Source organism: Danio aesculapii, chromosome 25, assembly GCF_903798145.1.
Source record: "Danio aesculapii chromosome 25, fDanAes4.1, whole genome shotgun sequence".
Taxonomy (NCBI): Eukaryota; Metazoa; Chordata; class Actinopteri; order Cypriniformes; family Danionidae; genus Danio; species Danio aesculapii.
In genome coordinates, this window is record NC_079459.1 from 22,007,946 (window position 1) to 22,034,157 (window position 26,212).

Consider the following 26,212-nt stretch of genomic DNA (forward strand, 5'->3'; position numbering starts at 1 on the left):
AGCATCTGGTTTGCTGGCAAGTGCTGAATGAATCCTAACGCTAACAAAGCTAATTCTGGCTCCAAAGTCATTCTATGGAAGCTCTATATGTGCGTGGTTGGTTGAAAGATGAGACAGAGCATCAAATCAGGCTCTTTATGGAGGTTTTCACTTTCACTGATGCAGTTTACTGGCCACATATTCCATTTAAGAGTGTTTAAGACCTTTAACAGTGAGAAACAATGGCAAAGCTGGATTCATATGCTTAAATATTTGCTAAAATAATCATTAATAGCCAAGTTACCTGTTTTTTTTTTTTTTTTACCTGTTTCATGTTTTATGTATGGTATGTCGTTTTACACCTTTGATCCTCTTTGATCATTTTTATACAATTTGTGTACAGCACAATGGTCAACAAATGTTCTTATATTGTGCTTTATAAGTAAAGTATATATAACGAAGGCCAGCTAGCGAAGGGCTATGCAGGTAAACCTCACTCCTTTGACCTCTGAAGGCACTCTAGCGACAGACGCTAAAGGCCATGGTCTTTAGCCTCCTTGGTAGAGCAACCGACTTTCATGCAGAAGGTCGCTGGTTTGTGTAACCCACCAGTACTGCACCCAAGCCGGTCTGAGCTGGGATCAAACCAGCGATTCTTTGTATGGGAGTTGGTTCACATCAGACGCAGATGAAGCGTTCACATCAGATGCAGATGAAGCGTGAGTGATTTACTTGTTAAGTCAATACAAAGATGTGAATATACATCCTGCGGCACGATACGTGCGAATGAGACGTTGCGAATGACGCGATTCGCGCAAATGAAGCGGCATGAGTTGAGCGATTTTGCGAGATTGACACGCTTTTAATGCACTACAGTCACAGGACAGACAGAAGCCCTGCCCATGACGCGAATCTTCATCAAACATCAAAATGTTTACGCATCTATTTGTGCACGATTTATCGTGAACACAGCATTAGAGGTCAGAGAAGTGAAGTTAATCGACATAGCACTTCACTAGCTAGCCTCTGTTACACTCACCCACCCTAAACCTCACTCAAATCCCGGACGAGCCCCTATGTGTAATTCACCGGTCCTACTGCACCCAACCCGCTCTGAGCTGGGATCGAACCGGCGATTCTTTGTATGGGAGTTGGTTGCTCTAAAAAGGAGGCTAAAGACCATGGCCTCTAGCATCTGTTGCTAGACCTATACACCTATAGAGGTCAGAGGAGTGAAGTTTATCTGCATAGCACTTTGCTAGCTGGCCTCCGTTACACATAGTAAAAATAAAGTAAACAATTTTTTATCTATTATTAGTCTGCATTATCAGTCATAACAAAACATAATGCTATTGTTAATAAAATAGTTATTATTAGCAGATTTATAGTATTTTAGTAGCACTTAATTTGTAATATCATTAATATGGTATTAAATTTAACCGACTTATCATATATCAATAGAAATTGTGGTTAGAAATGTATTCGAATTATGTATTACTATGTTTACCGTTTATGTAGTCTTTAGTAGTTTAATAATATATTAATAAAAATGCAAATTGCTTAAAAAGTGAATTCTCCAGCTCTGTAGATAATTACAGTAAAAAATAATAATAATTGCACACAAAAATAAACAATTATTAAGAATTTAAGCTGTGTTTGTAATGTATATTATATTTGACTCATCTACCAAAACAATAATTTATCTTCACATGAATGCTTGTTATACATTTGATTAATAATTTCACTGTGCCATCTGATTACATTTCGCAATCAACTGACAGGCCTGCTAATATTACTGCGCAAACCTCAATGTCATAATTTCTTTAAAGCTGAAGCCTTTCATGTTGTAAATCACATTAATGGAGGTATTAACAATGTAAAAAAAGCTCTCCCTTTGTTCTCTGTGGTTTCAACAGTACATGGCAGTGAATCAAAGACTCCTGCTGTTGTCATTGCAAGCTTTTTTCTTCATAAATGCAGCTCTTCTCTGAACAGATGGGTTTTGCAATGATGCTTCAAACAGTTTGATAGGATCAGACTGACTGGTCCAGGTTTTATATTGCGAGTTACAGAACAAAACCACTAACATATTTTTTAAGGCCACAATATACTTTGGTTTTTACATCTTACTGTAAGTTTTCAAATTGTGATTTTACTGCAAACGTAATTTAATGTGGGAATATTTCAGAGATCTTTATTTAATAGCAACACTTAATACTCAACTCAATTTATATTTAGAGAACCTTCAACCAAGCACATTGGGGGACAAAGTGCTGTACATAAAACACAAAATACATGCAAACAAGCAAGGAGCCCAAATACATAAACTCACAACACATGATTAAAAGCTGAAGAAAATAAGTGTGTTTTCAGTGACCTCTGGAATGACTCCAAAGTAGGACCTGTTCTTAAGGGGAGTGGAAGATTGTTCCAAAGTCTTGGAGCTGCTACTGAAAAAGCTCTATCACCTTGACGTGATCGCAGAACGGTCAAATAGAGTCAATCAAGAGATCTCACGGGTTGATGTATATTAAATAGCTCAAAAATATACTCAGGGACCAGGCCATGGAAGGATTTAAAATCATATAACAGTGCTTTGTATTGAATTATAAACTGTATCGGTAACCAGTGTAGCGAAACCAGTAAAGGTGTAATGTGCTCTCCTTTTCTGTGCCAGTTAAAAGCCTGGCAGTTGAGTTCTGGACCAATAGGTAACACTTAATTAATAGGACCAAATTTAACCCAATATTTGCGTTAGTCCATATTTTACCCAGTTTGGGTTTAAATAACCCAGCATTTCTTAGAGTGAATGTATATGCAAGTTGAGTTCTGGACTTATAGGTAACACTTAAGTAAAAGGACTAAATTTAACCCAATGGTTGGGTTAGTCCATATTTTACCCAGTTTGGGTTTAAATAATCCAGGATTTCATGGAGTGAATGTAATTGCGAGTTGAGTTCTGGACCAATAGATAACACTTAACTAATAGGACCAAATTTAACCCAATGTTTGGGTTAGTCCATATTTTACCAAGTTTGGGTTTAAATAATCCAGCATTTCATAGAGTGAATAGAGTGAGTTGAGTTCTGGACCAATAGTTAACAATTAACTAATAGGACCAAATTTAACCCAATGTTTGGGTTAGTCCATATTTTACCCAGTTTGGGTTTAAATAACCCAGCATTTCATAGAGTGAATGTAATTGCGAGTTGAGTTCTGGGCCAATAGATAACACTTAACTTATAGGACCAAATTTAACCCAATGTTTGGGTTAGTCCATATTTTACCAAGTTTGGGTTTAAATAATCCAGCATTTCATAGAGTGAATGTAACTGTGAGTTGAGTTCTAGACTAATAGTTAGAACTTAACTAATAGGACCAAATTTAACCCAATGTTTGTTTCAGTCCATATTTTACCCAGTTTGGGTTTAAATAACCCAGCATTTCATAGAGTGAATGTAATTGCGAGTTGAGTTCTGGACCAATAGTTAACACTTAACTAATAAGACCAAATTTAACCCAATGTTTGGGTTGGTCCATATTGTTACGACTCTGGTCTAGGGTCAGAGCCGCAACATAAAAGAACACCCGACAAATAAATTTCACTTTTATGACTCTTGTGTGTCAGATCTCTTCATTTGTCTTTTTCTTTTTTTATCACCCAAAAACGTGAAGCCAACTACCTCGGAGTGGACCCACAGAAACATAATAAGCAAAAAGTACACTAACTAAACACCCAAATGAAACTAACTACACCTAATAAAATAACAGAAATAAAAATACTAAATCTACACCTACCTCCCTGACTAAGAACAAAAACAGGAGAAAATATTTAGAAAAAGAAAAGTGTGGCGTCCAACCCTCACTGCCTCTTACCGTGTACAATATTAAATAACCCAGCATTTTTTAGAGTGAATGTAATTGTGAGTTTTTTTTTTTTATTTCATAATGTCCCAATTTTATTTGTAGATAACCATTAGTCTATTTTAATGGTTACAAAGAATTTTTTTATTACTCATAATAACCAATAGTCTCATAGTGAGCCACGCCATCTTTGCTGCTTGTTCAAATACCCATTTATAATGAGCTGAATCAACACAATTACCGAGTTTTTTAGGGGACAACTTAATTGTTTTATGTTATTGTGATATTTTATGATATTAAGGTTAAACTTAGTAGTGGCTCCTGGTGAACTATTATTCAGACTCAACATTGCATATCCTGCAGTGTGACTATTGCTAATGCTGTAACTATTTATTGTGCAGCCCTAACCAGTATCAGTTACATCTCCAGCAATAACAATTACACATAATCCACAAGGGAATACTATACTCAACCTACTCCATTAAAACTTGCCTTTAGTTCCCCATAACGTGCCACCTTTCTCCTGACAGGTGACAAAACATTCCCATTAAATAGCCAATTAACGCAGAAAATCCTGTCTGGTTATGTTCAACTAATTACTGAATCCAGTCACTCCAGGTTTAGGGCACAAAAAGGCCATTGAAAATCAAACGGAGCAGTTCATCACTGTCACTCTGGTAATACACTCAGTCTTTCCACTCCGGTTTAAAAAGAAAAAAAAAGAAAATGCAGATCAGTTCGCATGGCAACATTACACAGCGAGCTCCTGTTGACTAGCAGAAGCATCACTGTAGGGGCATTGAGGAGAGATGCCTCATCCTCAGCGAGCCACAAGTGTGTCTGGCCCTTCGCCATAGACCCAGCTCAAAGCCAACAAGGACAATGGCGGTTTTATGAATGAGCACAGGCTCTTTTTTTTTACCTCTGTGTATTAAGCCTATGGTCCAAAGCGATGCGTGTCTTTGTGTGTCCGCATAAAACTAATCTGCTGTAATTCTAGCTTTATAAATGTACTTATCTTGTAATTCTAGCATTGGAAAACGGTTTCGATATCTGCTTATTACATGGAAAGGGACATCATCACGCCTGGAGTTAGTTCACATAATTGATGCTAAACTTGTTTGCACAAATTTAATTATGATTTAAATGCTATTCTGGTCTTCGGGCAAAGGCTACTGATATATTGCATCACTTTTTCATGGATGAACAACCAATTGGGGACAGATTTGAACAAAAGCTTGTGGCAGTGCGAAATAGGAGTGTGTGTGTGTGTGTAGGGCATCGAAACCTTACGCACTGGACTGAATCAGAATCCATATTATTTTGGTGCCTCATTTCAACAGCGCTTAATGCCCAAGCTGTCGATGAAAATCTGATAAACAGGGTGATTGGAACAGTGGTGTAAAGTAACAAATTACAAATACTCCAATGGAATTGAGTAGTTTTTCTCAGGAATTGTCATTTGCTAAGTAGTTTTCAAAAAATGTGTACTTTTACTTTCCCTTGAGTACATTTTTAGTGCTGTATTAGTACGTTTACTCCACTATTTTCCTTCAACCTGCAGTCAGTACTTTATTTCTTTCTTGTCTATGGTTATTGGCTAAAGTAGAAAAATCGGTCATGTAATTCCTGTCCAATCGAATCGCAAACCTTTTGGAAGCATTAAAAATGTCCAAGAAGATGTCCAAAATCTTTACACACAATGACCCAGCTGCATGTCACTGATGAGAAAATGAAGGATGTCTACTGCATGACTGAAATCACCAAACAGCCTTAAACAATCACTTAAGGGAATGAATGAAGAACGGAAGAAAGGGACGAATGAAGGAAGGACCGAACAAGGAATGGAAGGAAGGACCAAACGAAGGAAGGAAAGACCGAACCAATGAAGGAAGGACCAAATGAATGAAGGAAGGATTCAGGGAAGGACTGAACAAACTAAGGAAGGAAGGAAGGAAGGAACAAACGAACAAATAAATTAATGAATGAGTGAACGAATGAAGGGAGGAACCAAGGAAGGAACAAATGAATGAAGGATTCAAGAAAGGACGAAGGAAGGAAGGAATGAATGAAGGAAGGAATGAAAAAAGGAACGAACAAAGGAACAAAAACAGGAATGAACGAAGGAACGAATGGACGGACGGATGAACGAAAGAATGAACGAACCAATGAGCGAACAAAGGACCTAATGAAGGAACAAAAATATGAACAAATGAATGAGTGAACTAATGAAGGGAGGAACAAAGGAAGGAACAAATGAATGAAGGAATGAACAAACAAACGAATGAGGGAAGGAAGGACAAAACGAACAAACAATGAAAAGAAGGAAGGAAGGAAAGAAGGAAGGGAGGAAGGAAGAAAGGAAGGAAGGAACAAACGAACGAAGAAAGAAAGAAATGAACGAACGAACAAACAGATGGACAGACGAATGAACGGACGGACGAACGAATGAACAAATGAGCGAACGAAAAAAAGGACCTAATGAAGGATGGAACAAAAATATGAACAAACGAACGAATGGATGAGTGAACAAATTAAGGGAGGAACGAAGAAGGAACAAATAAATGAAGGAACAAACAAACGAAGGAAGAAAGGAAGGTTGGAAGGAATGAATGAATATAGGAAGATCACTAAATGAAATACAGAATCTTACATTTACACATCCCTGCACAAACTGCATGTAAACGCATCAACTTTTCAGTGTAATATTCACTGCTCATGAGTACTTTTGAAAGATCTTTTTTACTCATACTTTGAGTAATATTTACAACAGATACTTTTAATCTACTTGCACTACATTTTGGGGTAAGTAGGTATTTTTACTTGAGTATGATTTTTCAGTATTCCACCACTGGATTGGAAACATGCTTCTTTCTATGAAGAAATCAATAGGCTACACCAGTGTTTCCCAACCCTGTTTCTGGAGGCACACCAACAGTACATATTTTGGATGTCTCCCTTATCTGACCCATTAACTTCAGGTTTTTGAGTCTCTTCTTATGTTCTGATGACTTGATTCAGGTGTGTTTGATTAGAAAGAGGTTGAAATGTGTACTGTTGGTGTGCCTTCGGGAACAGGGTTGGGAAACACTGGGCTACATTTTAAATCAGTAATGCATGTATTGTTAAACCAGCTTACTGCAAATCCCACTTTTTCCTAACCATGAACTAGGCATGGGCCGGTATAAGATACTGATGCTGTGATAACCTTGGATAAAATTATCACGGTTTCACGGTATTGTGTTTACTGCTCTAAAATCTGTTCTTTTTAAATGTCTGGGTAAAAAACGAAAACTTTTCCCCCCTTTGAACACAATATATTTTATTTTGAGAAACATATATGAGAAAAATATTTTGGGACAGTAAAAATATCAGGATAAACAATTCAAATGAATTATTGACTTCTGCTGTTTTCATGTTTCAAAAACAGTGATTTTATTTTACAATTTAAAACAACATCTTCGGATATCTTTTGTGATGGAGTTACTGTTGTCCTAAAAAACAAACAAACAAAAAAAACATAAAAATAAAATCTTACATATACTTTAGGAATGGTATAGCAGAAAATAATCATAATAATTTAAAAACGAATAAAATAATAATTTAAATAATTTAAAATTATCGACCAATGCCTACCATGAACACCATGTGTAAACACCATGTGAGTGCTTTGAACTGTTTTTGCACCAGTTTGATTCACAGCCTAAAAAATGTAATGGAGAAATGGTACAACACCCTACTGAAGACAGCAATGACCACAGATGTGATAAGTTGCATGTGTGGATAAAATAAAGCATATCGGTTATTTTAATTTAAATGAGTAAAAACATTTTAATTAAGCATAACATTAGTAGAAAAAATTCAGAAAATACAGACTGCCTCACTGTTATTAGTTCAGTAACTGTTAGTAATATTAATGCACCAAATTTTCGGCCATAGAAAATTATCGGCTAAAAAAACTAAACGTGTTTTTAAACTATTACGTTTATTTATAAAGTCTTACAAATTTACTTTGTATTATTTAACACAATAATGATTCATTATTACAAAGCATTTTGGGTTTCGTTTTTTGGCCAAGTGCATTCACAATTTTCTGTGTCATCTATGAATTTTTGGTGCATTACTAGATAATATCAACTTTTAGGCACCAGTACTACTTTAAAAGTATTAATTTGGCACTAAAATTGAAAAAAAAAAACAACAACAACAAAAAAAAGATTTTTATTTGACCCTATGTGACTAGTCACCTAATATGTATATATTTTTTATTTTATAGTTTTACAAAGGCTACATTCAAATCAGTCTGCTTACTTGTATTTGCGCAATAACTTAAAATCATAATAACTTACGAACAATCACCTCTTTATTTTGCAGCTTTTCATTAATAGATTACATACATCAGCTCTGCTTATTTGTGACTTTGTGCCGGTTTACTCGCGGTGTTGGATATTATTAAAATAAGCTGAACATGTGTCCTTTAATTCATGCACGGTCAGCAGATCGCTCTCAGAACTTTCCACTCTCGTTGGCACGTTTATGGAGCTGTGCTCACTGTTAAATCTGGCCCTTCATGTTGTGGTATATTGATGAACCACTAGAAATATCTACATCGGAGTATCATTCTCTCGCACTGTCATTGACGTCATTGATATGGACTAAAATATTAATTAAAAGTTAATATCTTGCTTGTGAACAATCAGCTTGTGAATGAATAATTCATTTATTTTTATTTAATTCATTCATGAATATTAATGAATATTGAATAACTTCAGTATCAAATTTATTTAGTTTTTTTTTTTAATCAAATCTGCAGTTTTTTGTGAGTTGGGAGAAGTCTTACTTTTTTCTCAGAACCGTAATGAATGACGATCTTGCCAAATAAGCCACTTTGTTCTTGAATATATATTTTTTTAAAAGCACATCGGCTGTTTTTATCTGCTCAGAGTTATGAAATATGAACTCAGATTTGTTGTGAACAATCTTGATCAAGCCACTTCGCTTTTAAATATATAGGTGTTTTGTGGTGAATGGGCTGTTTTTATTATGTGTGTGTGTGTGTGTGTGTGTGTGTGTGTGTGTAAATTATACATATACTTAAAGTTGGAATTAAAAATTGCAAGATATACACTCAATTGCTAGGTATAAACTCAGAATTAAGAGTTACAAATAAAGAAAGGCAAGATGAACTCAGTATTGTAATGTTGAAACTCAATAACGAGAGCTATAAACTCTATAATTGTAAAATATAAACTCAGAATTGAGACTTATACTCAGAATTGTAACATATAAACCCAGAATTAAGAAAAACAAACAAAATTGTAACAAACCTAGAATTGTAATATATAAGAATTAAGAGCTACAAACACGCAGAATGATAAGATAAACTTGTAACAAACTCAAAAGAATTGTAACAAACTCAGAATTGAGTTATAAACTCAGAATTGTAACATGTAAACTCAAAATTGAGAATTACAAACTCACAATTGTAAGACTTATAAAATCAAAATAGTAAGATAAATTCAGAATTAAGAGTTACATACACAAAATTGTATGCTAAAATCAGAATTCTGTGTTATAATTGCAAGATTCAGAATTGTGAGATATTTCTTCATGTTGTCCCAACACAAATCGCTTAGTTTAACGTAATTCTTTTAACAGCTTACGGTGCCTTAAACATAAAACAATTTAGTTGTCCCAAAAAAAACACTCAAGAATAGTGTTGTTTCAGCTCATTTAAATAAGTAGTTTGAACAAACAGCAATTTCTTTGTATGTGTGTGTTTTGTTTTTGGACGCAGGTTGGTTTAATAACCATTATTATTGTCACTATTGCAAAAAGTCAGATTTTTTTGTAAAATGTATATTACAGATGTCTTTTTTTTCCCACAGAATTACCAGATAAAACTGTTTTTTATTTAACCAAGCCACCTTCTTGACTGTATTGTTTGTTTGTTTTCTTTAAGCGTATTGGACGTAGCCTATTTACCATTAACCGACTTTATTTCTCGCAACTGGGTTTATAAAACAATTTCTTGCTGTGAATCGGCCACCTTGTTATATTTCTTGTTGTTGCTTTACCAATCGTCTGTGTTCTGTCCTATGTTAATGTACAGTCAGTAACCCAAAATGTTAATGAACCTGTGGACGAACACAAACAACACAAAAGCTTCGGGTCAAGACGAATCAAAACCTCCACATTCCTTCACCCAAACCACCTTTCCATTTCCCCCTCAGCCACTTGCTAATTTTAGCAAGCGTCTAAAATCCCAATCAAGAAAAGTAAAAATTAATAAGACGTCTGTGAAGCGAACACTGCAGCACCAAATTCCCTGGTCATCAGACGTCACATGCTGTTTATACATACACAATACCTTTACCTTGTTTTGTCTGAGACTCACAAAAACGCAAATAGCCAAAACGCAGACAAAACAAACCCGCAAGTGCTTTAGAGCTAAACAAACATATCTATGACCCCTTTAATCAAAGCCACTCAGGGGCCAGTTTACATTCCGCATTGCGTTTAACATTTACAACGAACAAACAATACCTGTGTGTTGTTCATTTATTCGAATATCGAATTCGAACAAACAGCTTCGGAAGATTCGAATCGAATCGAACACAAACAAAAGAACGTTCGGGCTGTTTGTGAACCCGCACTCAAACAGGTTGTCAACAAAAATACCTCAGAAATGTATCTCACCGTCAATGGCGAATACGGACGGCACCAGGAGCAGTGTAATTCCAATAGATATCAGACACTTGGTCCAGACTCCGTCCACATATTTTCGGCACAAGCACAAGCCTATCCATTCCGACGTGCCTTGGGTTCCAGCTTTGCCGTTCCCGCAACCGGAGCCCAAAATGTAGAAATTGTTACGCGCGTTACTTGGGGCCATCTGGCTAGAGATAAATTCAGCAATAGGCCGAAAGGTCCCGAAAAAGACATTTGATCTATCCTTTCCAGTTCCTTAGACTGAGGTCTTCTCTCCACTGTTTTGTTTTTCAGCTCTGTGTAAGCATTGAAAGTTTAAGGCGATGCGTCTGCAAAGCGCATTCAGGAGCATCCGTGACCGACACATCAATCACGCGCGTCTTCATACAGCAGGTTATTTCTATCGCGCTCCATCAAACGCGTTTCCAGCATCGGAATCCGAGAGCATCAACGCTATAATCCCGCTTTTACATTAAGGTTGTTGCGAAGGGGAGGAAAAAGGGATGCATTTGATTAGGAAAAAAAGCACGTCTCCAAGAGAGAGAGAGAGAGGATGGAGGCAAACTGGTGATGAGGCGAGTTATTATGAGGACTGATGTGGCAGAGGAAGACGACCTCTGCTGGGTTTACATGAGGATGAAAACCCGCCAATGAAAACCTCGAAAACAACAAGCATTCCACGAAATTATTTATTGTAGTGCGCTTTAATGGAGCATACTTATAATAACAAGCTGTAAATTGCATTAGGCTTTTCATAATTATAAAATTTAAGTGGTACTTAAATAACTTTAATTGTGAAATTGGCTAAATTAATTAATACAAAAGAAAAGTAGAAATATACTGATAACTTCAAAGTTTTCCGTTTTATTGACCTATATATAAAACAAAAGGAACCTTGAACATGAGTATTTTATGTAAATAGCTCATTTACAACACATTTAAGCAATAATTAGCTTAAAACCGTTTCGTGTGTCAATTGGTTTGAAAACAAATCATTTGATATTGAAGTGCGTGGGATATTTAAAAAGGTTGAAGCAGAATGGATGTCCTTGTGAAGTTATAATATGGTAAGTGTTTGTTACATAACAACCGGAAACGCCATTGGACGTCATAAAAATTATTTGCATTATAACCACACGATGGCGCAATTTCTTCACTTTCAACATCAGTTTTTTGCATGAACAGAAAACAGACTAACTCACATACGTGAATTTTGAATAAATATTTGCGTTTTTGTGTTTTAATGTACATGTATTTAACATTTTGGTGTCAGATTTTTTATATTTCATGCAATATCATAGTTGTTATTATATAATTATTTTGAAATATATTCATAACCATCTGTGTATAAATATAAGCATTCACACAACTTTTTATAAAATATATTTCAAAAGAACTTTTTGCACACAAAGTATATAATAAATTAAAATATATTAAAATAAGTGTATTCGGTTATGTGCATATTATATCTAAATGTATCTGAATGTAAACAGGTATATATTGAATATAAAATAAACATTTCAAGAGAAAAATCTCTCCAAGTAACTTCTCAAATAAAAAAATAACATTTTTGTTTTTTAGTATAGCATTTCTACAAACAGAGAAGCTAAAACACAGTGGGGAGAGTAGAGATAATTGCCACACTTTTGCATTTTTTTTCCAGTTTTTCCTCAGAGTCTCCGAGTCTCCTTTTTTATGGAAACTCAAAATATTAATATAATAAACCCACACCTATCAGACACCCACCCACTTTGCTATAATAAGTGTACAGATGATAATATGACAGATGACAGTTGCAACATTCATTCAAATGTAACAATAAAACTAGTGAAAGAACAAGCAACAACCATGTTTTGGTCAATTATCAGGCCTACAAAAAAATCTGAACAAATATTTAACTGGAAATCTAGACTGAACCTTCATTAAACTACTTCTTTTAACATTTAAATCAAAGAATTCATTCTTTAAATAGAAACTTACATTGAAGGTGTAACAGTGGCGCAGTGGGAAGCACGATCACCTCAAAGCAAGAAGGTCGCTGGTTCGAGCCTCGGCTGGGTCAGATGGCATTTGTGTGTGGAGTTTGCATATTCTCCGCGTGTTGGTGTGGGTTTCCTCCGGGTGCTCCAGTTTCCCTACAAGTCCAAAGACTTGTCCATAGTGTATGTGTGTGTGAATGAGAGCGTATGGGTGTTTCCCAGTGATGGGTTGCAGCTGGAAGAGCATCCGCTGTGTAAAAAATATGCTGGATAAGTTGGTGGTTCCTTCCGCTGTGGCGACCCCTGATTAATAAAAGGACTAAGCCGAAAAGAAAATGAATGAATGAATAATGAAATTTGATTTAAAGTGTAATAAAATTTTAATTGTACACTGTTATCATGACAAGCTTTTAAATGAATTTTGTGATAGGGGACATCAATTCTGTCAACCATGATTCAACTTTCTATGCTAGGTAGACACAATAGCTTTAACACTTGATAGCTATACCTATTTGAAGGTAATAAAACAGTGATTTAAGTTATACAATTGAATAATGTTTCATAAAAACAGATTAGACAATATTGGAAATTTCAAAACATTAAATGTTTTATTCGGAAGAAATGGTCACATATGGCTGATTTATTTTAAACTGAAGGAGGGTCTAACTGAGAACATGTTGTATTAATCCTGAATCTGATTTTCTGCAGGTTTCACCACGTTAAATGAGACTTTAAGACATTTTTAAGACCATTATGAATAAAATTTTAGATTTTTACAGGGATAAAAGGATATTCCAGTTGGAAAAAATTTCACTTGACAAATCAAAAAAATTATAATTGAATACATTTAATAATACAGTAATAATAATTTAAAACTAGAAAATATAGGTCAGGTCAGTATCCTCAGCGGTAAAATACTTTTAAACAAATGTTACTGTAAGAAAAGTAATTAAATGCCATTTTTAAATAAAAAGTTCAAAGTTTTATTGAGATGGAATGTTGGTGATCGGATGTGTGTTGGCTAGATTGGGTAGCTACATGAACAAAGGAAAATAAAGACCTGTTAAAAAAATATTGAAAACCTACAAAATATTTCAGTATTTTTAAGACTTTTTAATGCCTAAAATTTAGCTTTTGAGATTTAAAGGGTGGTCCAGAGTGTATTTTTAAGGTGTGGTTGTGTTTATAAGATGCGAAGCAATGTGTGCTCATGCTTCATTTGTAAAAAAACAAATAAATCAACTTATTTTTTTTACATATATCTTACTTTGATTATATACAGCTACATTGTAAAAAATCTGTTATTTTACCTTTTTTTCCCGGCAGCTGGGGTGCCAGAAAATAAATAAATAAATAAAAATAACGGCAGTTAAATTACAGCAATTTACCATAAAATAACAGTCGTTAAATTACAGAAATTTACAGGAAATTTAAACTTAGAGAAATTTCCGTAATTTAACATCCTTTATTTTATGGTAATTTTCTGTAATTTAACGTCAGTTAATTTACGTTTTTTTCCAGCACCCCAGCTGACGGAAAAAAAAAAAACAAAAAAAAAAAAACAGTGTACTCCGTTAACATGAAAATGTCTATTAAATTTCCTTGTTCCTCTGAAAGGCCCGATTGGAGGCTCTGATTGGTCAGCTAACATAATGTGCTGTGACACGCGGATAGGCTCCACATCACCAGGAAACGTGTCATGCAAGCACGTGCATTTGCGCTGTGTAAATACAATCAGTCAGAGTAGCTGTTAGCCGTATCAGTAAGAGTCTGAATTCGACAAAAATAAGCACAGAGCTGAACCTCATACCTGCTCTCTAAAATAACATCTGACAAGTGTCTTTCACATATATTCAGGTTATAAGCATGTGTAAGTAATTTGAAACGTTCAAATATCTTTTGCGAGTTTATTATTTGAGATGTAGAACGCAAGGAAAGCAGCTGCATAGAGAGACACTGCATCCCTGTTGAAGATTGTGGGTGTTTACAGGGGTTTGATGGATATATATGAGTTTGTAGCTAAATTGTTAACGGTGCCAAACAGCATTTCCCGTTGTTTACATCCTTGTTTACATTCTCGCTACAACATACTGTTAACCCTAGACACTTGTGCATGTAATTGATCAATTTTAACAAATAAAAACACTTACAAGCTGTGGCTCACAATCCACAGCTTCTGCTATTATCATTGGAGCTGCTCCTAATTTGAGGAGTTTTCAGCCGAATCCAGCACTGAACTGGGAGACATTCTGGAAGCTGTCCTTTGTCAAATGCTAGCTATACATTTTTATAATTCTCTGGAACATCATTAAAATTAAACTGTAAGCACTTTTCACATTGTGTTGTGTCCTTTGGAAGCTCAAATACAGAAACAAGACAAGCTGTGTGGAAATAGCAGTGTTTGGATGGCATTTTAGCTTTCTCTGCTATACATTACAGCACCTCTGGCCATGCCCCTTCGCTGCGCAGGGTGTATGCGCGTAATCTGAACTGTTTGTGATCTCACTAGCCTGGATTTATTTTCTTGTAGTCCCCAAAACTTTGCTAAGCTAACTCTGTAAAAGCCAATGTCTCCCTTTGCATTGAACTTTAAGCGTCTTACATTCAGAGATGTTGTTTATGTTCACACAGCTACATAACACATCAACTAAAGTTTAAAATATGATATCGTAGTGGACCAACCCTTTAAGACATTAAGACCCCGCGGATACCCTGTGAATGGAGGAATAAGTCTCATTGCAACCGTCCCCACGGCCCTCTATAGAAGCTTATAAGTTCCCGATAAATAACGACAAGTAAACATTCGTGTGCCCGCAGCAATATATATTTTAATTCAAAGTGAATTTTGACAATACACCATAATTTCTTTAATTTGACACTCACCAATAGTCACCAGGAAAACCCGCTTTTTGTGACAAAGTACATAAGGCTTGGTCACATATAAATCACTGAGAACTAGAGAGAAATACGACCGCAAACTGTAAGAGACATTACATCCAAAAAAAAAAAAAAGTTTCCCAGTCCTCATATAGTGAATATTGCACAGTGCAGTGGCTACATGGCAAACTAATGTAGCATAGAATTCATAAGCAAACAGAAAAAATAAAAGCCACAAAAAATAAAATGTACAAATATGAAAACAGTAACAGTTCAGATTTTTAGTAAATCAAGTCTGTTTGCTCTAAACTCTAATTATCCGATAACTTGCAGTGAGATTTAACTTTTACTAAAATATAATCTCGCAGAAGAGTTAAAAATAGATCTAAAGCAATCCAACCCAAAACACAAAAGAAATCGGCAAGTGTTACACAGTAGCACATATGACAAATACAAGGACCCTGAATTAACTGTACAAGAAATAAAAGCATGAAATCAAGCGGTTTGGTTTTTGGGAGTCATTTCAACTTTTAGCTTCGTCTTCAAATCCTTCAAGTTTCACTCTTGGTTGGTTGGGTTTAGTTAGACCTATGTTGTGAGTTAATGCGATGAATTCATATAATGTGCTCATGAGTAGCAATTTAGTACTCATCTCTAGTGCTACATGCTAAATACAGCGGGCTCAAACTATGAGGAACCGCGCCGCTTTTTGGACTGTTATATATCTCATGATGCTGCGAAAACAAAAGGGATCATTTTTCTACTTCACAAAATGTGGTTTACATTCACAGTGTATCATGTAAAGCTTCCCAAATACGAGAAAAACCGTGTCTTGGGTGTTTATAGTCAGCATAAGAAGAAGAAGAAGAATAAAAGAACAACAATCCCTGATATCTTTTCATTATTGTTTGTTGTCGTCGTCGTTTCTTGGTCATAAAAATAGCATCAAGCATGATTGGATTTCATTTCCACCGTCGAGAAAATGATCCTTAAAGGTGATTTACTGCATTGCATGACTAATACGTTGGTTAAGTTGTCGGGTTCTCCACGTCTGATGGTGGTTTACTTTGAAGCAAAAGTTGCTAACAGCACTTCTGACTAGCAAACGCCGCAGCTTTCACGTCATCCGAGAGCATGAAAGAGAGGAAGAGGCTGGCAGGCAGTGTTTGCAAAAGGGATATAAAGGTCTGAAGCACATTTCAAAGGCACTAATCTCGCTTTAAAGAGAAGGGAATGAACACACTCCTATATAACGGCCCGCAGAATGAGTACAGGAGCTAACGAACAGTCCGTTTTTAAAACGCGCGCATTGTTGGAATACACCTGATACTTTGTGTGCGTGCGCATGAACAATAATAGTTGTAAGGGGAGAAATTAATAATAATAATAATAAACAAAATTATAAGCACTGTAGTTACCGAGATGAGATTCATTACACCCATACCCAAATTTGTAGCTAGTTTCTCCAATGCATCAAGTGCTAACGGCATTACTGAAATGGTGAAATAAGTGGGTCGTCGAATACAGATTTCATATCGATGCTTAAAACAAACGAGTTAAATCTATCCTGCAAGCTATGCTTTAACAAAATGCAAATATATATACGCACTAAGATAGATATACACCAATATGCATCTAATACGCAAGATTAGCCCAACAGATAAAACACTGATGCAAACGAAACGTAAAAATACAAACCCCACACGCGCACAAAATCAAATAAAACGCAAAAACTCTATTACTTGCAATACAGTAGTTACAATGACACTTCAAATGAAAAGAAACCAAAACAGAGAGGCATTAAAACACTTCCGATGCCAGTCAGTACGATAAAACCCAAAGCAAACAAACGAAAAACAGAAGAAAAAAAAAAATCATCTCACTTCTAGTTCAAGGTAATTAGACGCATATAAAAATAAGAAGGCTAAGAACAAAGTTAATCATCTAATTTCACAGCTATAATGAAGTGGCAATCAGTATATAGCAGCTTATCTATGATACATTCAAGAATAAATGAAACAAAGTCAGAACTTGCCCGAAAAAGCTAAACATCAACCTCAACATTTTTTATACATAGAATTTGTCTTTATTTAAATCTGTTAAATACAACTACGTTTCGAGGTCTACGCTAAAACAGTAGCTACTCTGCTTAAGAAATGAATTACTGTCTTTGGTGTAGCGAAAGCATAATGAAAGAACGCACCTAATGAAAAACGAAAACTTTAAATCTAAAATAAACACACAGAAAAAAATAATTAAACAAAGCTATTTCTCCCTGACGGAATGTTTGAAATTAAAACAGCCAGCGTCCAATAACAAGCTAAATTAAATGAAAGAGAATACAAAACAATCCAAATCTGGTCACATGCATCTATGAAGAAAATTGCACACCATCAACCATCTCGTCTTATAAAGCACTGAATACTCCAGCAATGATAGACTTTACAGTTGGATACTCAATACTGAATTAAATCTGCACAAAGCAAACATGAAACCATACAATATCGTCAAAGAGCTATCTGCTGATACAAATCCAACACCGATAACACTTCTAACTCTAAAATTAACGTAGAATCGATGGAAAGAAAATGAAAACACACACACACACACACACCCCGAAAACTATGGATTGTATTGCAGTTTCATTAAACAGTGTAAATACTATTAGAGTAGAAACAGATTATCAATGATGAAAGTACGCAAACGTTTCTGTACATAGTTCATCGGCCTCTGCTACGGCACGTTATGCTCGGGGAGAAAAAAAAAAAAAATGAAGAAAATCAAACGTTGCTACCGCTCGGCGCAAATACGTCGACCTTGTAAATACCACACGTAAAAAAAAAAAAAAAAAAAAAAAGAGGACTGCTTTCCAATAATGCGCAATTCATCTAAGGCATTAAACAAAACATTTTTCGCCTGTACAATTCATGCACTCAGGGTGATTTCATTGTCGACACCCAAAATGAAAAACTCCCGTCGCGACCCCAAAGAGATGGCTTAAATAAAAATCGCAAACGACACCGAGATTATGTAAAGCATGAGAAAGAAAGATGAAAAGATCAATGAAACAGCCCTAATATTAAAAAGCAAAAAACGAAAAAAAAAAAAAAAAAAATCACAACGAACGATTGAAAAAGTTTCAAGTGCTGCAGTCTGATACACGCGTGACTGCACATGGGATTCTGGGTTAATTTGCAACAACACGTATTTTTAAGGCACTGTTTATTGAATCCGAATGGACTCAATGCAGCAAGTCTTACAACAAATACACAGAGGAGTGAAAAGCGACGATTTGCAGGCCTTCCCCTCCCCAATTTTTTTTTGATGAGTCCAACATTGGTTTTTTAGCCCATGCAAAAAGACATGCAGCGTGACAACCTTTTCAACACCGGGACTTAACACTGAGGAGCGTGGGATGTCTACGGAAAAAAATACGGACAAGGAAACTGGAGACAGCGATGGCTTTGACGAGTCACTGTGTCTAATACGCACGTCAGAAGGCAATATCGAAAAATAGCATAAGGGGGGGGGGGGGGGGGGGTGTGGTTGGGGATCCTGCTGCGACTATGGGGAATTTTGTTGTATCAAATGTGCAAAAACACATTAAAAGTGAGTTTTGTGTTCAATCCACTCACTCATTCGCTCACTCACGCATCCGTTGGTTTAATTAATTCTCCATGATCTCTGTATAAAGCTCGATTTGCATCATCAAACGTCATAAGAAAAGGAAAGAGGAGGAAAAGGGTTGCGGCTCAGTGCCGGCTGCGTGCGCGTGGCTGCCGTGGGCTCCAGCTCAGATGTACGGGTACTGACTGAGTTTGCTGGGGCTGAGGGGGAAGCCGGCGTAGGCGGGTGACGCCACATAGGAGTGCGGGGGAAAGAGGGCTTTGAATTGGCCCTGCGGGAGAAGGGTGGGGGAGGGCAGAAGCCTGTGGTTGATGCCCACGCTGATGCCCTGGTGGTGCACCAGACTGTAGGCGGGCTGCAAGACGGGCCGAGGCGCCGGCGGTGGGCATGGTGAAGGCAAGAGGTGGGCCACAGGCGCGGAAGGCGGATAGGAGAGCAGGGCGGGAGGCGGCGGGTGGCCGGCTGAGTGTGTGGGACTGCCGTGGGGAAGGGGGAAGGTAGGACCGTGGACAGTGGGCGGGATGAAGGCCTGCGGTCTGCGCGGCTGCCGGTAGTTGCCGTTCCACTCCTTGTGGCAGGAGCCGTAATGCTGGACCTGAGCAAGACGAGATAAAACAAAGTCAGTTTCATTTCTAAAATCTAAATTTGCAAACTTTAAAAAACATTTTTTTAATGTGTATTGAGCAATTCCAGCGTTATGAATGTGACATTTCAGTAAAAACTCAAAACATACATTTACATAGAAAGTTTGTGTTAACATTGTCAAAACAACTGACCACAGAGTTGAGGGATCGAGAAAAATATCAATCTGTAAAGATGTTTTGTACTTTAAATGAGAAAAACAAACATGCGTTATGGATGTGATGAAAAAAGTATACAAGTTTACAGTATACAACATGTTTTGTAAAAATTATGTAAATTAACCAGCACAACCCAAAAGAAACCATGCTAATCAAATGGTAAGAGTTGTCCCTCTTTAGGACAAAAATGATTTTTGATGCATTTATGAGGAAAAATAAGTGTTGTTATGCATGTGATATCTCTTCGTTATGGATGTGACCGATGTAAAAATGCTACTTGTGAATTTGGTAAATCAGATATAATTGTTTGAAAACACTGGCAGAGACATTTATGAGTATTTCTAAAGTACTGTAAAACACTTGCTTATACAAAAACCGTTTTTTTTTTCATGGCAAGGTTGACATTTGCCTGGAATTGCTCTACATTAAAAACTATGTACACTCCAAAAAAAAGACATTTGCTGTTTGTTCAAACTACTTCTATACAGTAAGATGAAAAGATGAAACAATTCTTGAATTTTGTTTTATGCTCAACCCACTTAAATTTGTAAAAATCAATAAGTTAACTTAATTACTTCATGTTGTCCCAACACAAATTGATTGTGTGGAACCTGGAACATGACATGGTGACATTTTAAAAACGACAAACACTTTCAGTTTTTCCCTGCCACAGTTTCTGGTTTTAAAATTGAAATAGCTCATAGTCTTTAGTTTACATCAGTCACGAAATTTGCTAATTTGCTAGTAGCATTACTGATAGGACAGTCTAAAGCGATAACTAAAATAAACAAAAAATATGAAGCATGATGAGTCATCTATATTTCTGGTCTGTTTTCACTAGCTATGTTTCCATCCAAAAATGCTAATTAAATTTATGCACAAAACTGGAATATCACCTAAAAGATGTGCGAATAAAGCAGCGTTTCTATCCAATAAGTCAACGAGAACAAAATTGTCACTTCCTGATTAACTGGCGTCAAATATCAACAGTAAAAACGGAAATCGCTGCGGTAGGAGAAGCTGCGTGAATCTTTTCCTTATTTAATAATTTACTTGCGCCTCAGAAGACTATGCCGACACGTCATAAATGCGTGGTGCGTTTGAAGGCTTGAGACGTGGAGCACAGACACTCTTGACAGTTCTGGAGGTCATTAATAATATAATAACACTAATACTGAAATGGTTAAGGCGTTTTAGAATGACCAGAACATTTCAGATGTTTTACAATGTGCTCAGCCTGCTGGTTTCTCCATTCAGACACATTTTTATCATCACATGATCTCTTATAACAAAATCACATGACCTTTTTTTAATGCACATACTGGAATTTGTTTGGTATTAGTGGTTCCATCGTAGTTTATCTTAAAAACGTATGCGCACCATAGCGTTTCCATCAACCGTTTTTAATGCGCATATCTAAAAATAGGTGGATGAAAACATAGCTAGTGAATGCTGCAAAACATTTTCTGTTAAAACCTGCTTGCTGTTACTTTTGTCTCAATTTAACACGTTATATAAAAAGACAAAGCATTCATTCTAACTTCACACATATTTTTATCTCAAATGTGTTGGGGGCATTCTCATTAAATGATTTAATTGGATAAAACTTGTTGTGGTGCTGGATGAGTCATCAGTATTTTTTTATATGTTTTTTTGGATGCCACCCTCAAATGCGAACTTCCCATGGCCCTTAACTAAAACCACAACCAAAAGCAAAACATTTTTAAACGATGTACTGTTCAGGATCTAAAACACTGTTATGAAACAAATAATCAGTTTTAAACTTCCATGTTGCAGGCAAAACATTTTTTTTAATACAAACTACAAAGCACTTCAATTTAAACCGTATTACTGAGAGAAGCCAGAGAGATTTAAAACAGACAGACCTGGCCAAAGCCTAGCGGCTGTGGCTGGAATGAAGAGCTCAGTTTCTGCTGGCGGGGTAGCGTGGGGGTGGAAAGGTGGCTCAGTCGTCCTGGGCCGCAGCGACTTCTGGACTGGCAGGAGGATTCGAAGACTGCAGAAAAAAAGGAGAAATCAAAATATAGGTTTCCTTTACATTACAAAAGTGACAAGAGGGGGGAAAAAACAAAGATCTGCAGCTTGTACAAACTGAATCAGCTGCCAGTATTCACTGACGTTCTGTTCAAAAGAAATATAAAAGAAAACGAAGGACCTGAAACTTAGATAGCAACGTATCTAAAACATAAACTCTCCTCAAACTTTCCATGGACATCCCGAAACAAAACACATTGCCTGGGTGACGTGCCATGAGAAGCCTCTGAAAGAGTTTACCGCTCCAGCAATATTTCTTTCATAGCATGCCTCCAAAACAAAGCATTGGCTCCACATAGGAAGCGGGACAGATATGTTTTGGTACGAAAGGGGGTGGGGGGGAGGAGGCTAGGAAAATATTTTCCAACAAAAAAACAAAAACAAATTTAGGGCAGTAAACACGCAGAGTATAAAAAACGAAGACGGGAATGAAGAGATCAGAGGTATGGGAGAGGAAGCTCAAACCGAAAGGGTTTCACTCAACACTGGGATGTCGCGCACAAGACACAGGGTCGCAGTGCACGTTATACCCATAATCACCTGCGATAGCCTCTGTGACAACTTCCTGTTTCTCTCCTATGACCTGTAAAGTAGACATTAGCTGTGACCACACTAAAAAAATTGGTTTGTACTGATGTCCAATTTCAATAGCGGATGAAGCAAATCGGTTTAAATTTTTCTATGCAGCTACAAGTACGTAAAAACTGAGTTGTGGATGTAAATGACATTCAAATAGTCCTTCATGAAACAGCAGCATATTAACCTGCCGAGGACATTAAAGAAACATTCAGGGTTTTACAGATATTCTGATGTGACACCATGGCAAAGAAAATAGTGTCCATCTCATATTTTGTAATAAACCTGAAGTTAAACTGTGGTCCTTGCTGATCTGTAAAATGCTAGACAATGGCTACTTCCACAAAGGAAAAAATTATTATTTTGTGAGCCAGACTGTCATGAACATACTCGGGATGGTTTGCAGAGGCCGTTGATTAAAGATAATGCTGTGAAAGATCCATTTCTTGCACAGCTTGACCGATTCATTACACAAGACCTGTCTGCTATTCATTTTGTTTTAGCCATTGACTGGTATCTTTAACGAATCACCAATGATGACAGTTTCAGCAAAAAATCATATTCAGGGATACATTTTGGGAGAAGGTAATCGTCTTGCACATCATACAAGTCAACCTCATCATCCATTCATTTTTAATGTAGATGAAAACTTTAATCAAGCAACACATCATAAATCTTCATAAACCTTATGGCACTTATGTTGACGCCCCTATTTTCCTCCACTGTATAGCTAAATTAAGGCAGCGTATCTCAAATTTGTGATAAGAATTGGTGCTATGATGGGATGTTTTAGAACCCTTTAAGGTTCTATTAAAAATTTACGTACATCCTAAGGCTGATTTATACTTTCGCCTGACACCGCAGACCTCTGCTGAGTGCGCGCACACCTCTCGAAACGGACGAGGCTTTTATACCTGACGTGTTCACTGCTGAGATATTTTTTTAACAGGGGGCAGTCATAAGAAATCTACCGTAATATCAGACGAATAAACATGTAAGTAGGAAGTTTCCAGAACTACATCATATTATTATCATTAAAGATTTTTTTAAACAAATTATTTTTATTAATTATTTTAATGATTATAAAGATTTTTATAACATTCAAGATATTTGTTTTTAAATCAAACTTTGATGCGTCACTAGCTTTTGTTCATATTTCAGACAGTTCTACTTATTAAAGTTTATGAAAAAATTATTGACAAAAGGACTTGGGTTGCTCTACAAATATATTTTTATTATGGAAAGAATAAAAGCAAAAAAAAAAAAAAAAGTACACTTACTAAAATATACTGAGTTTTTTATTTAGCTCACTCCACAATTCACACATTTCTGTCTGGCTAGTTTGTGTCCTCTACTTATATGTAAAAAGACAATAATGGTCCAACATCTGTGAACATTATCACCAATAAAGCCCAGAAAACAGGACATCAGTATATTGTAAACCAGTAGGTTCAAATATTCTTTTCCAGTTATTAAAGAAATCATCTGTTAATTCATTTTAGTTTTGTAGCCATTAAATTGTTTTAAATTCAAAGTTGTAATATTTACATCAGTGTAAAACCCATGCCTGGTGGAAAAACATATTCTGTGATTGTTTATTAAAAACTTCCTGGGTCTCCACTTTTGCCATGGCCTCTCTTTTTGGTGTTAACAAACTTATCCCTCAAGGTTTTTGACAAAACTTTTTTGACAAAAACAAGAAATTTCTAGCCAAGAATTATTGGCCATCTGATTATCCCTATGATCACGCATTGATGGATAAATTTTAATAAAGTGATTCATATTCAACTCATCGCAACTCAACATGAACTGTTAGCTAAAGTCTTAAATTTTGCCAGCCGAAAGCATGACACGCACACCCAAAGCGAACCTCCGCAAACTCCGCGATGCCGTCACAGTCGCTGTGCACACTCAACCGAACTAGCAGTCACGTCAAGTATAAATCAGCCTTAAGATGATCTAAGAAAGAGTACATTAAAAGCAAAACTAAAATGTTTGGTAAAATTCTTCCACATCGAAAGCTAAATTCAATGAAAGTAACAGTGCAAAGTAATGCATTGCCTTCCGTATAGACTTCCACAATACTGATCTCATTTGTTCATTATTTTACAATCTAAAAGAGAAGCTAAAATAATTTTTTGACTGCTTCTATAAAAACTGGAGACAAACACCAACAGCTTTAAAATCTTCACAAGTACACTTTAAACATTTCTGAAGACCTATGAAACGACCATACCTGTGCTGACTGCAAGGTGCTCATTGTTGGGATGATGGTTATTATTCAGCACTCTCATGGGCGGCACCACCACTGTCCTCACTGCAGGCTTATTCAGCCCTGTGTTGTTGGGATGTCCACGTCTGGCCTGCGGCTCCTGGTTCTGGTTTTGATTGCGCAGGAAGCGTCTTTCGGGGAAAGGACTGTCGTGTGGTCCTAGTGAGGAGTCTGAGGGGGGCGATCCATCTACTGTTTCACACCCACTTTCATGGCCATCATCTTCCGATATACTACAGTGAGATTGAGGAGATAATAAGTACACGCAAAAGGAACTTATCCTTACAATTGTGTTCGTGTTGAAGGGAAAAAAATAAAGATCTGTACCTGCTGGGTCTTTTGCATGGTGAAGGGCTGGATTGTGCCGAGGCTGAAGAGCTGGTGCTCAGACTGCTATCAGGACTGCTAAGGGAACACACACGCTCCATGTTTAGAGAGCCTGTGCAGGCCTCGCACTCTGGACTGCCTTTACATCTGTCAAAAAAAACACAAAGCGTATATACATGAGATATTTATGCTGCTAAACAGAATTTAGGTCTAAATTTGACAGTATTTTCTGTCAAATTTAGTTAGTCAAGATGTTTTGCACCAAGTCATGTGACATCTGTGATGCGAAAAACATGGATGGAATCTAAGAAATGAATGGAATCTGAAAAATAAGTCAATTTAAAATAGTTCCTAACTATTAAATTGGTTAACATGTCAAATTGATGTTAAACAGAACTGGGGTTGTATTATGATATATTAGTGAATAAAGCAATAGTAATAACTACAATTCAACAAAAATAAGTATTTTAAAAGAAATAAAATTAATGAAATGACACTGTAAAAATAATCTGCAGAAAAGTATTTTTAGAATACAGCTGAAAAATGTATGGTAGTGTTGGGTGAATTTTCAGAAATGAAGGTATTAATGTAATGCGCTTTCAAATGATTTGACAAGTTTTTAATTATGTTTTACTGAATTATATTTACTTCATTGAATACCGAATTCGAGAAAAGCCATAGCCTAGCTTTACACAGCTACTTCAACCCTAAATGACCCTATGAATTAAAAATGGTTCATTTGTCACTACCCCTTTAATAGTTAATTATACAAAAGACCTCGGTTATTATGTGTTGATATTTGCACGCAAAAAAATCACGCCTGCCAGGCTTCTGAATATCTTATTTCATCATGAATGAATTTAATTGACGAAAAATTATAGTAATAACCTTTATTCTATCAAAGCATAAACACTATCTTCTGGACTTTGTATTAATCAAAGAATCCAAAAAAGTACGGTTCAGACAAAAATATTACAACAACTTTTTTAAACACTAATAATAATAAAAAATATCATTTTAGAGAAGCAAATAAGCATTATGAAAATGATTTCTAAAGGATCATGTGTCACTAAAGCCTGGAATAAAGTCTAGTAGAAAAATATGCCTTGCCATCACAGGAATAAATTCCATAAAAAAAAAAAAAA

General features: G+C 36.2%; 2 protein-coding genes across 7 annotated transcripts in view; both read right to left on the reverse strand.

Moving 5' to 3' along the window:
* kiaa1549la (KIAA1549-like a) overlaps positions 1-11,125 on the reverse strand; it is a 116,425-nt gene extending 105,300 nt beyond the window's left edge. For all 3 annotated transcript variants that reach the window (XM_056451902.1, XM_056451901.1, XM_056451900.1), the window contains exon 1: positions 10,543-11,125. In XM_056451902.1, coding sequence (XP_056307877.1) covers positions 10,543-10,738 — 196 coding nt within the window. In that variant the 5' untranslated portion in view covers positions 10,739-11,125. The remainder of the gene's footprint in view (positions 1-10,542) is intronic.
* Positions 11,126-15,341: 4,216 nt separating this feature from the next.
* The window catches only part of hipk3a (homeodomain interacting protein kinase 3a), a 67,088-nt gene continuing 56,217 nt past the window's right edge, over positions 15,342-26,212 (reverse strand). For all 4 annotated transcript variants that reach the window (XM_056452435.1, XM_056452439.1, XM_056452434.1 and 1 more), the window contains 4 exons: positions 25,068-25,214; positions 24,705-24,973; positions 21,724-21,854; positions 15,342-19,632 (listed from right to left, as the gene is read on the reverse strand). In XM_056452435.1, the coding sequence (XP_056308410.1) occupies positions 19,204-19,632; positions 21,724-21,854; positions 24,705-24,973; positions 25,068-25,214 (976 nt within the window). In that variant the 3' untranslated portion in view covers positions 15,342-19,203. The remainder of the gene's footprint in view (positions 19,633-21,723; positions 21,855-24,704; positions 24,974-25,067; positions 25,215-26,212) is intronic.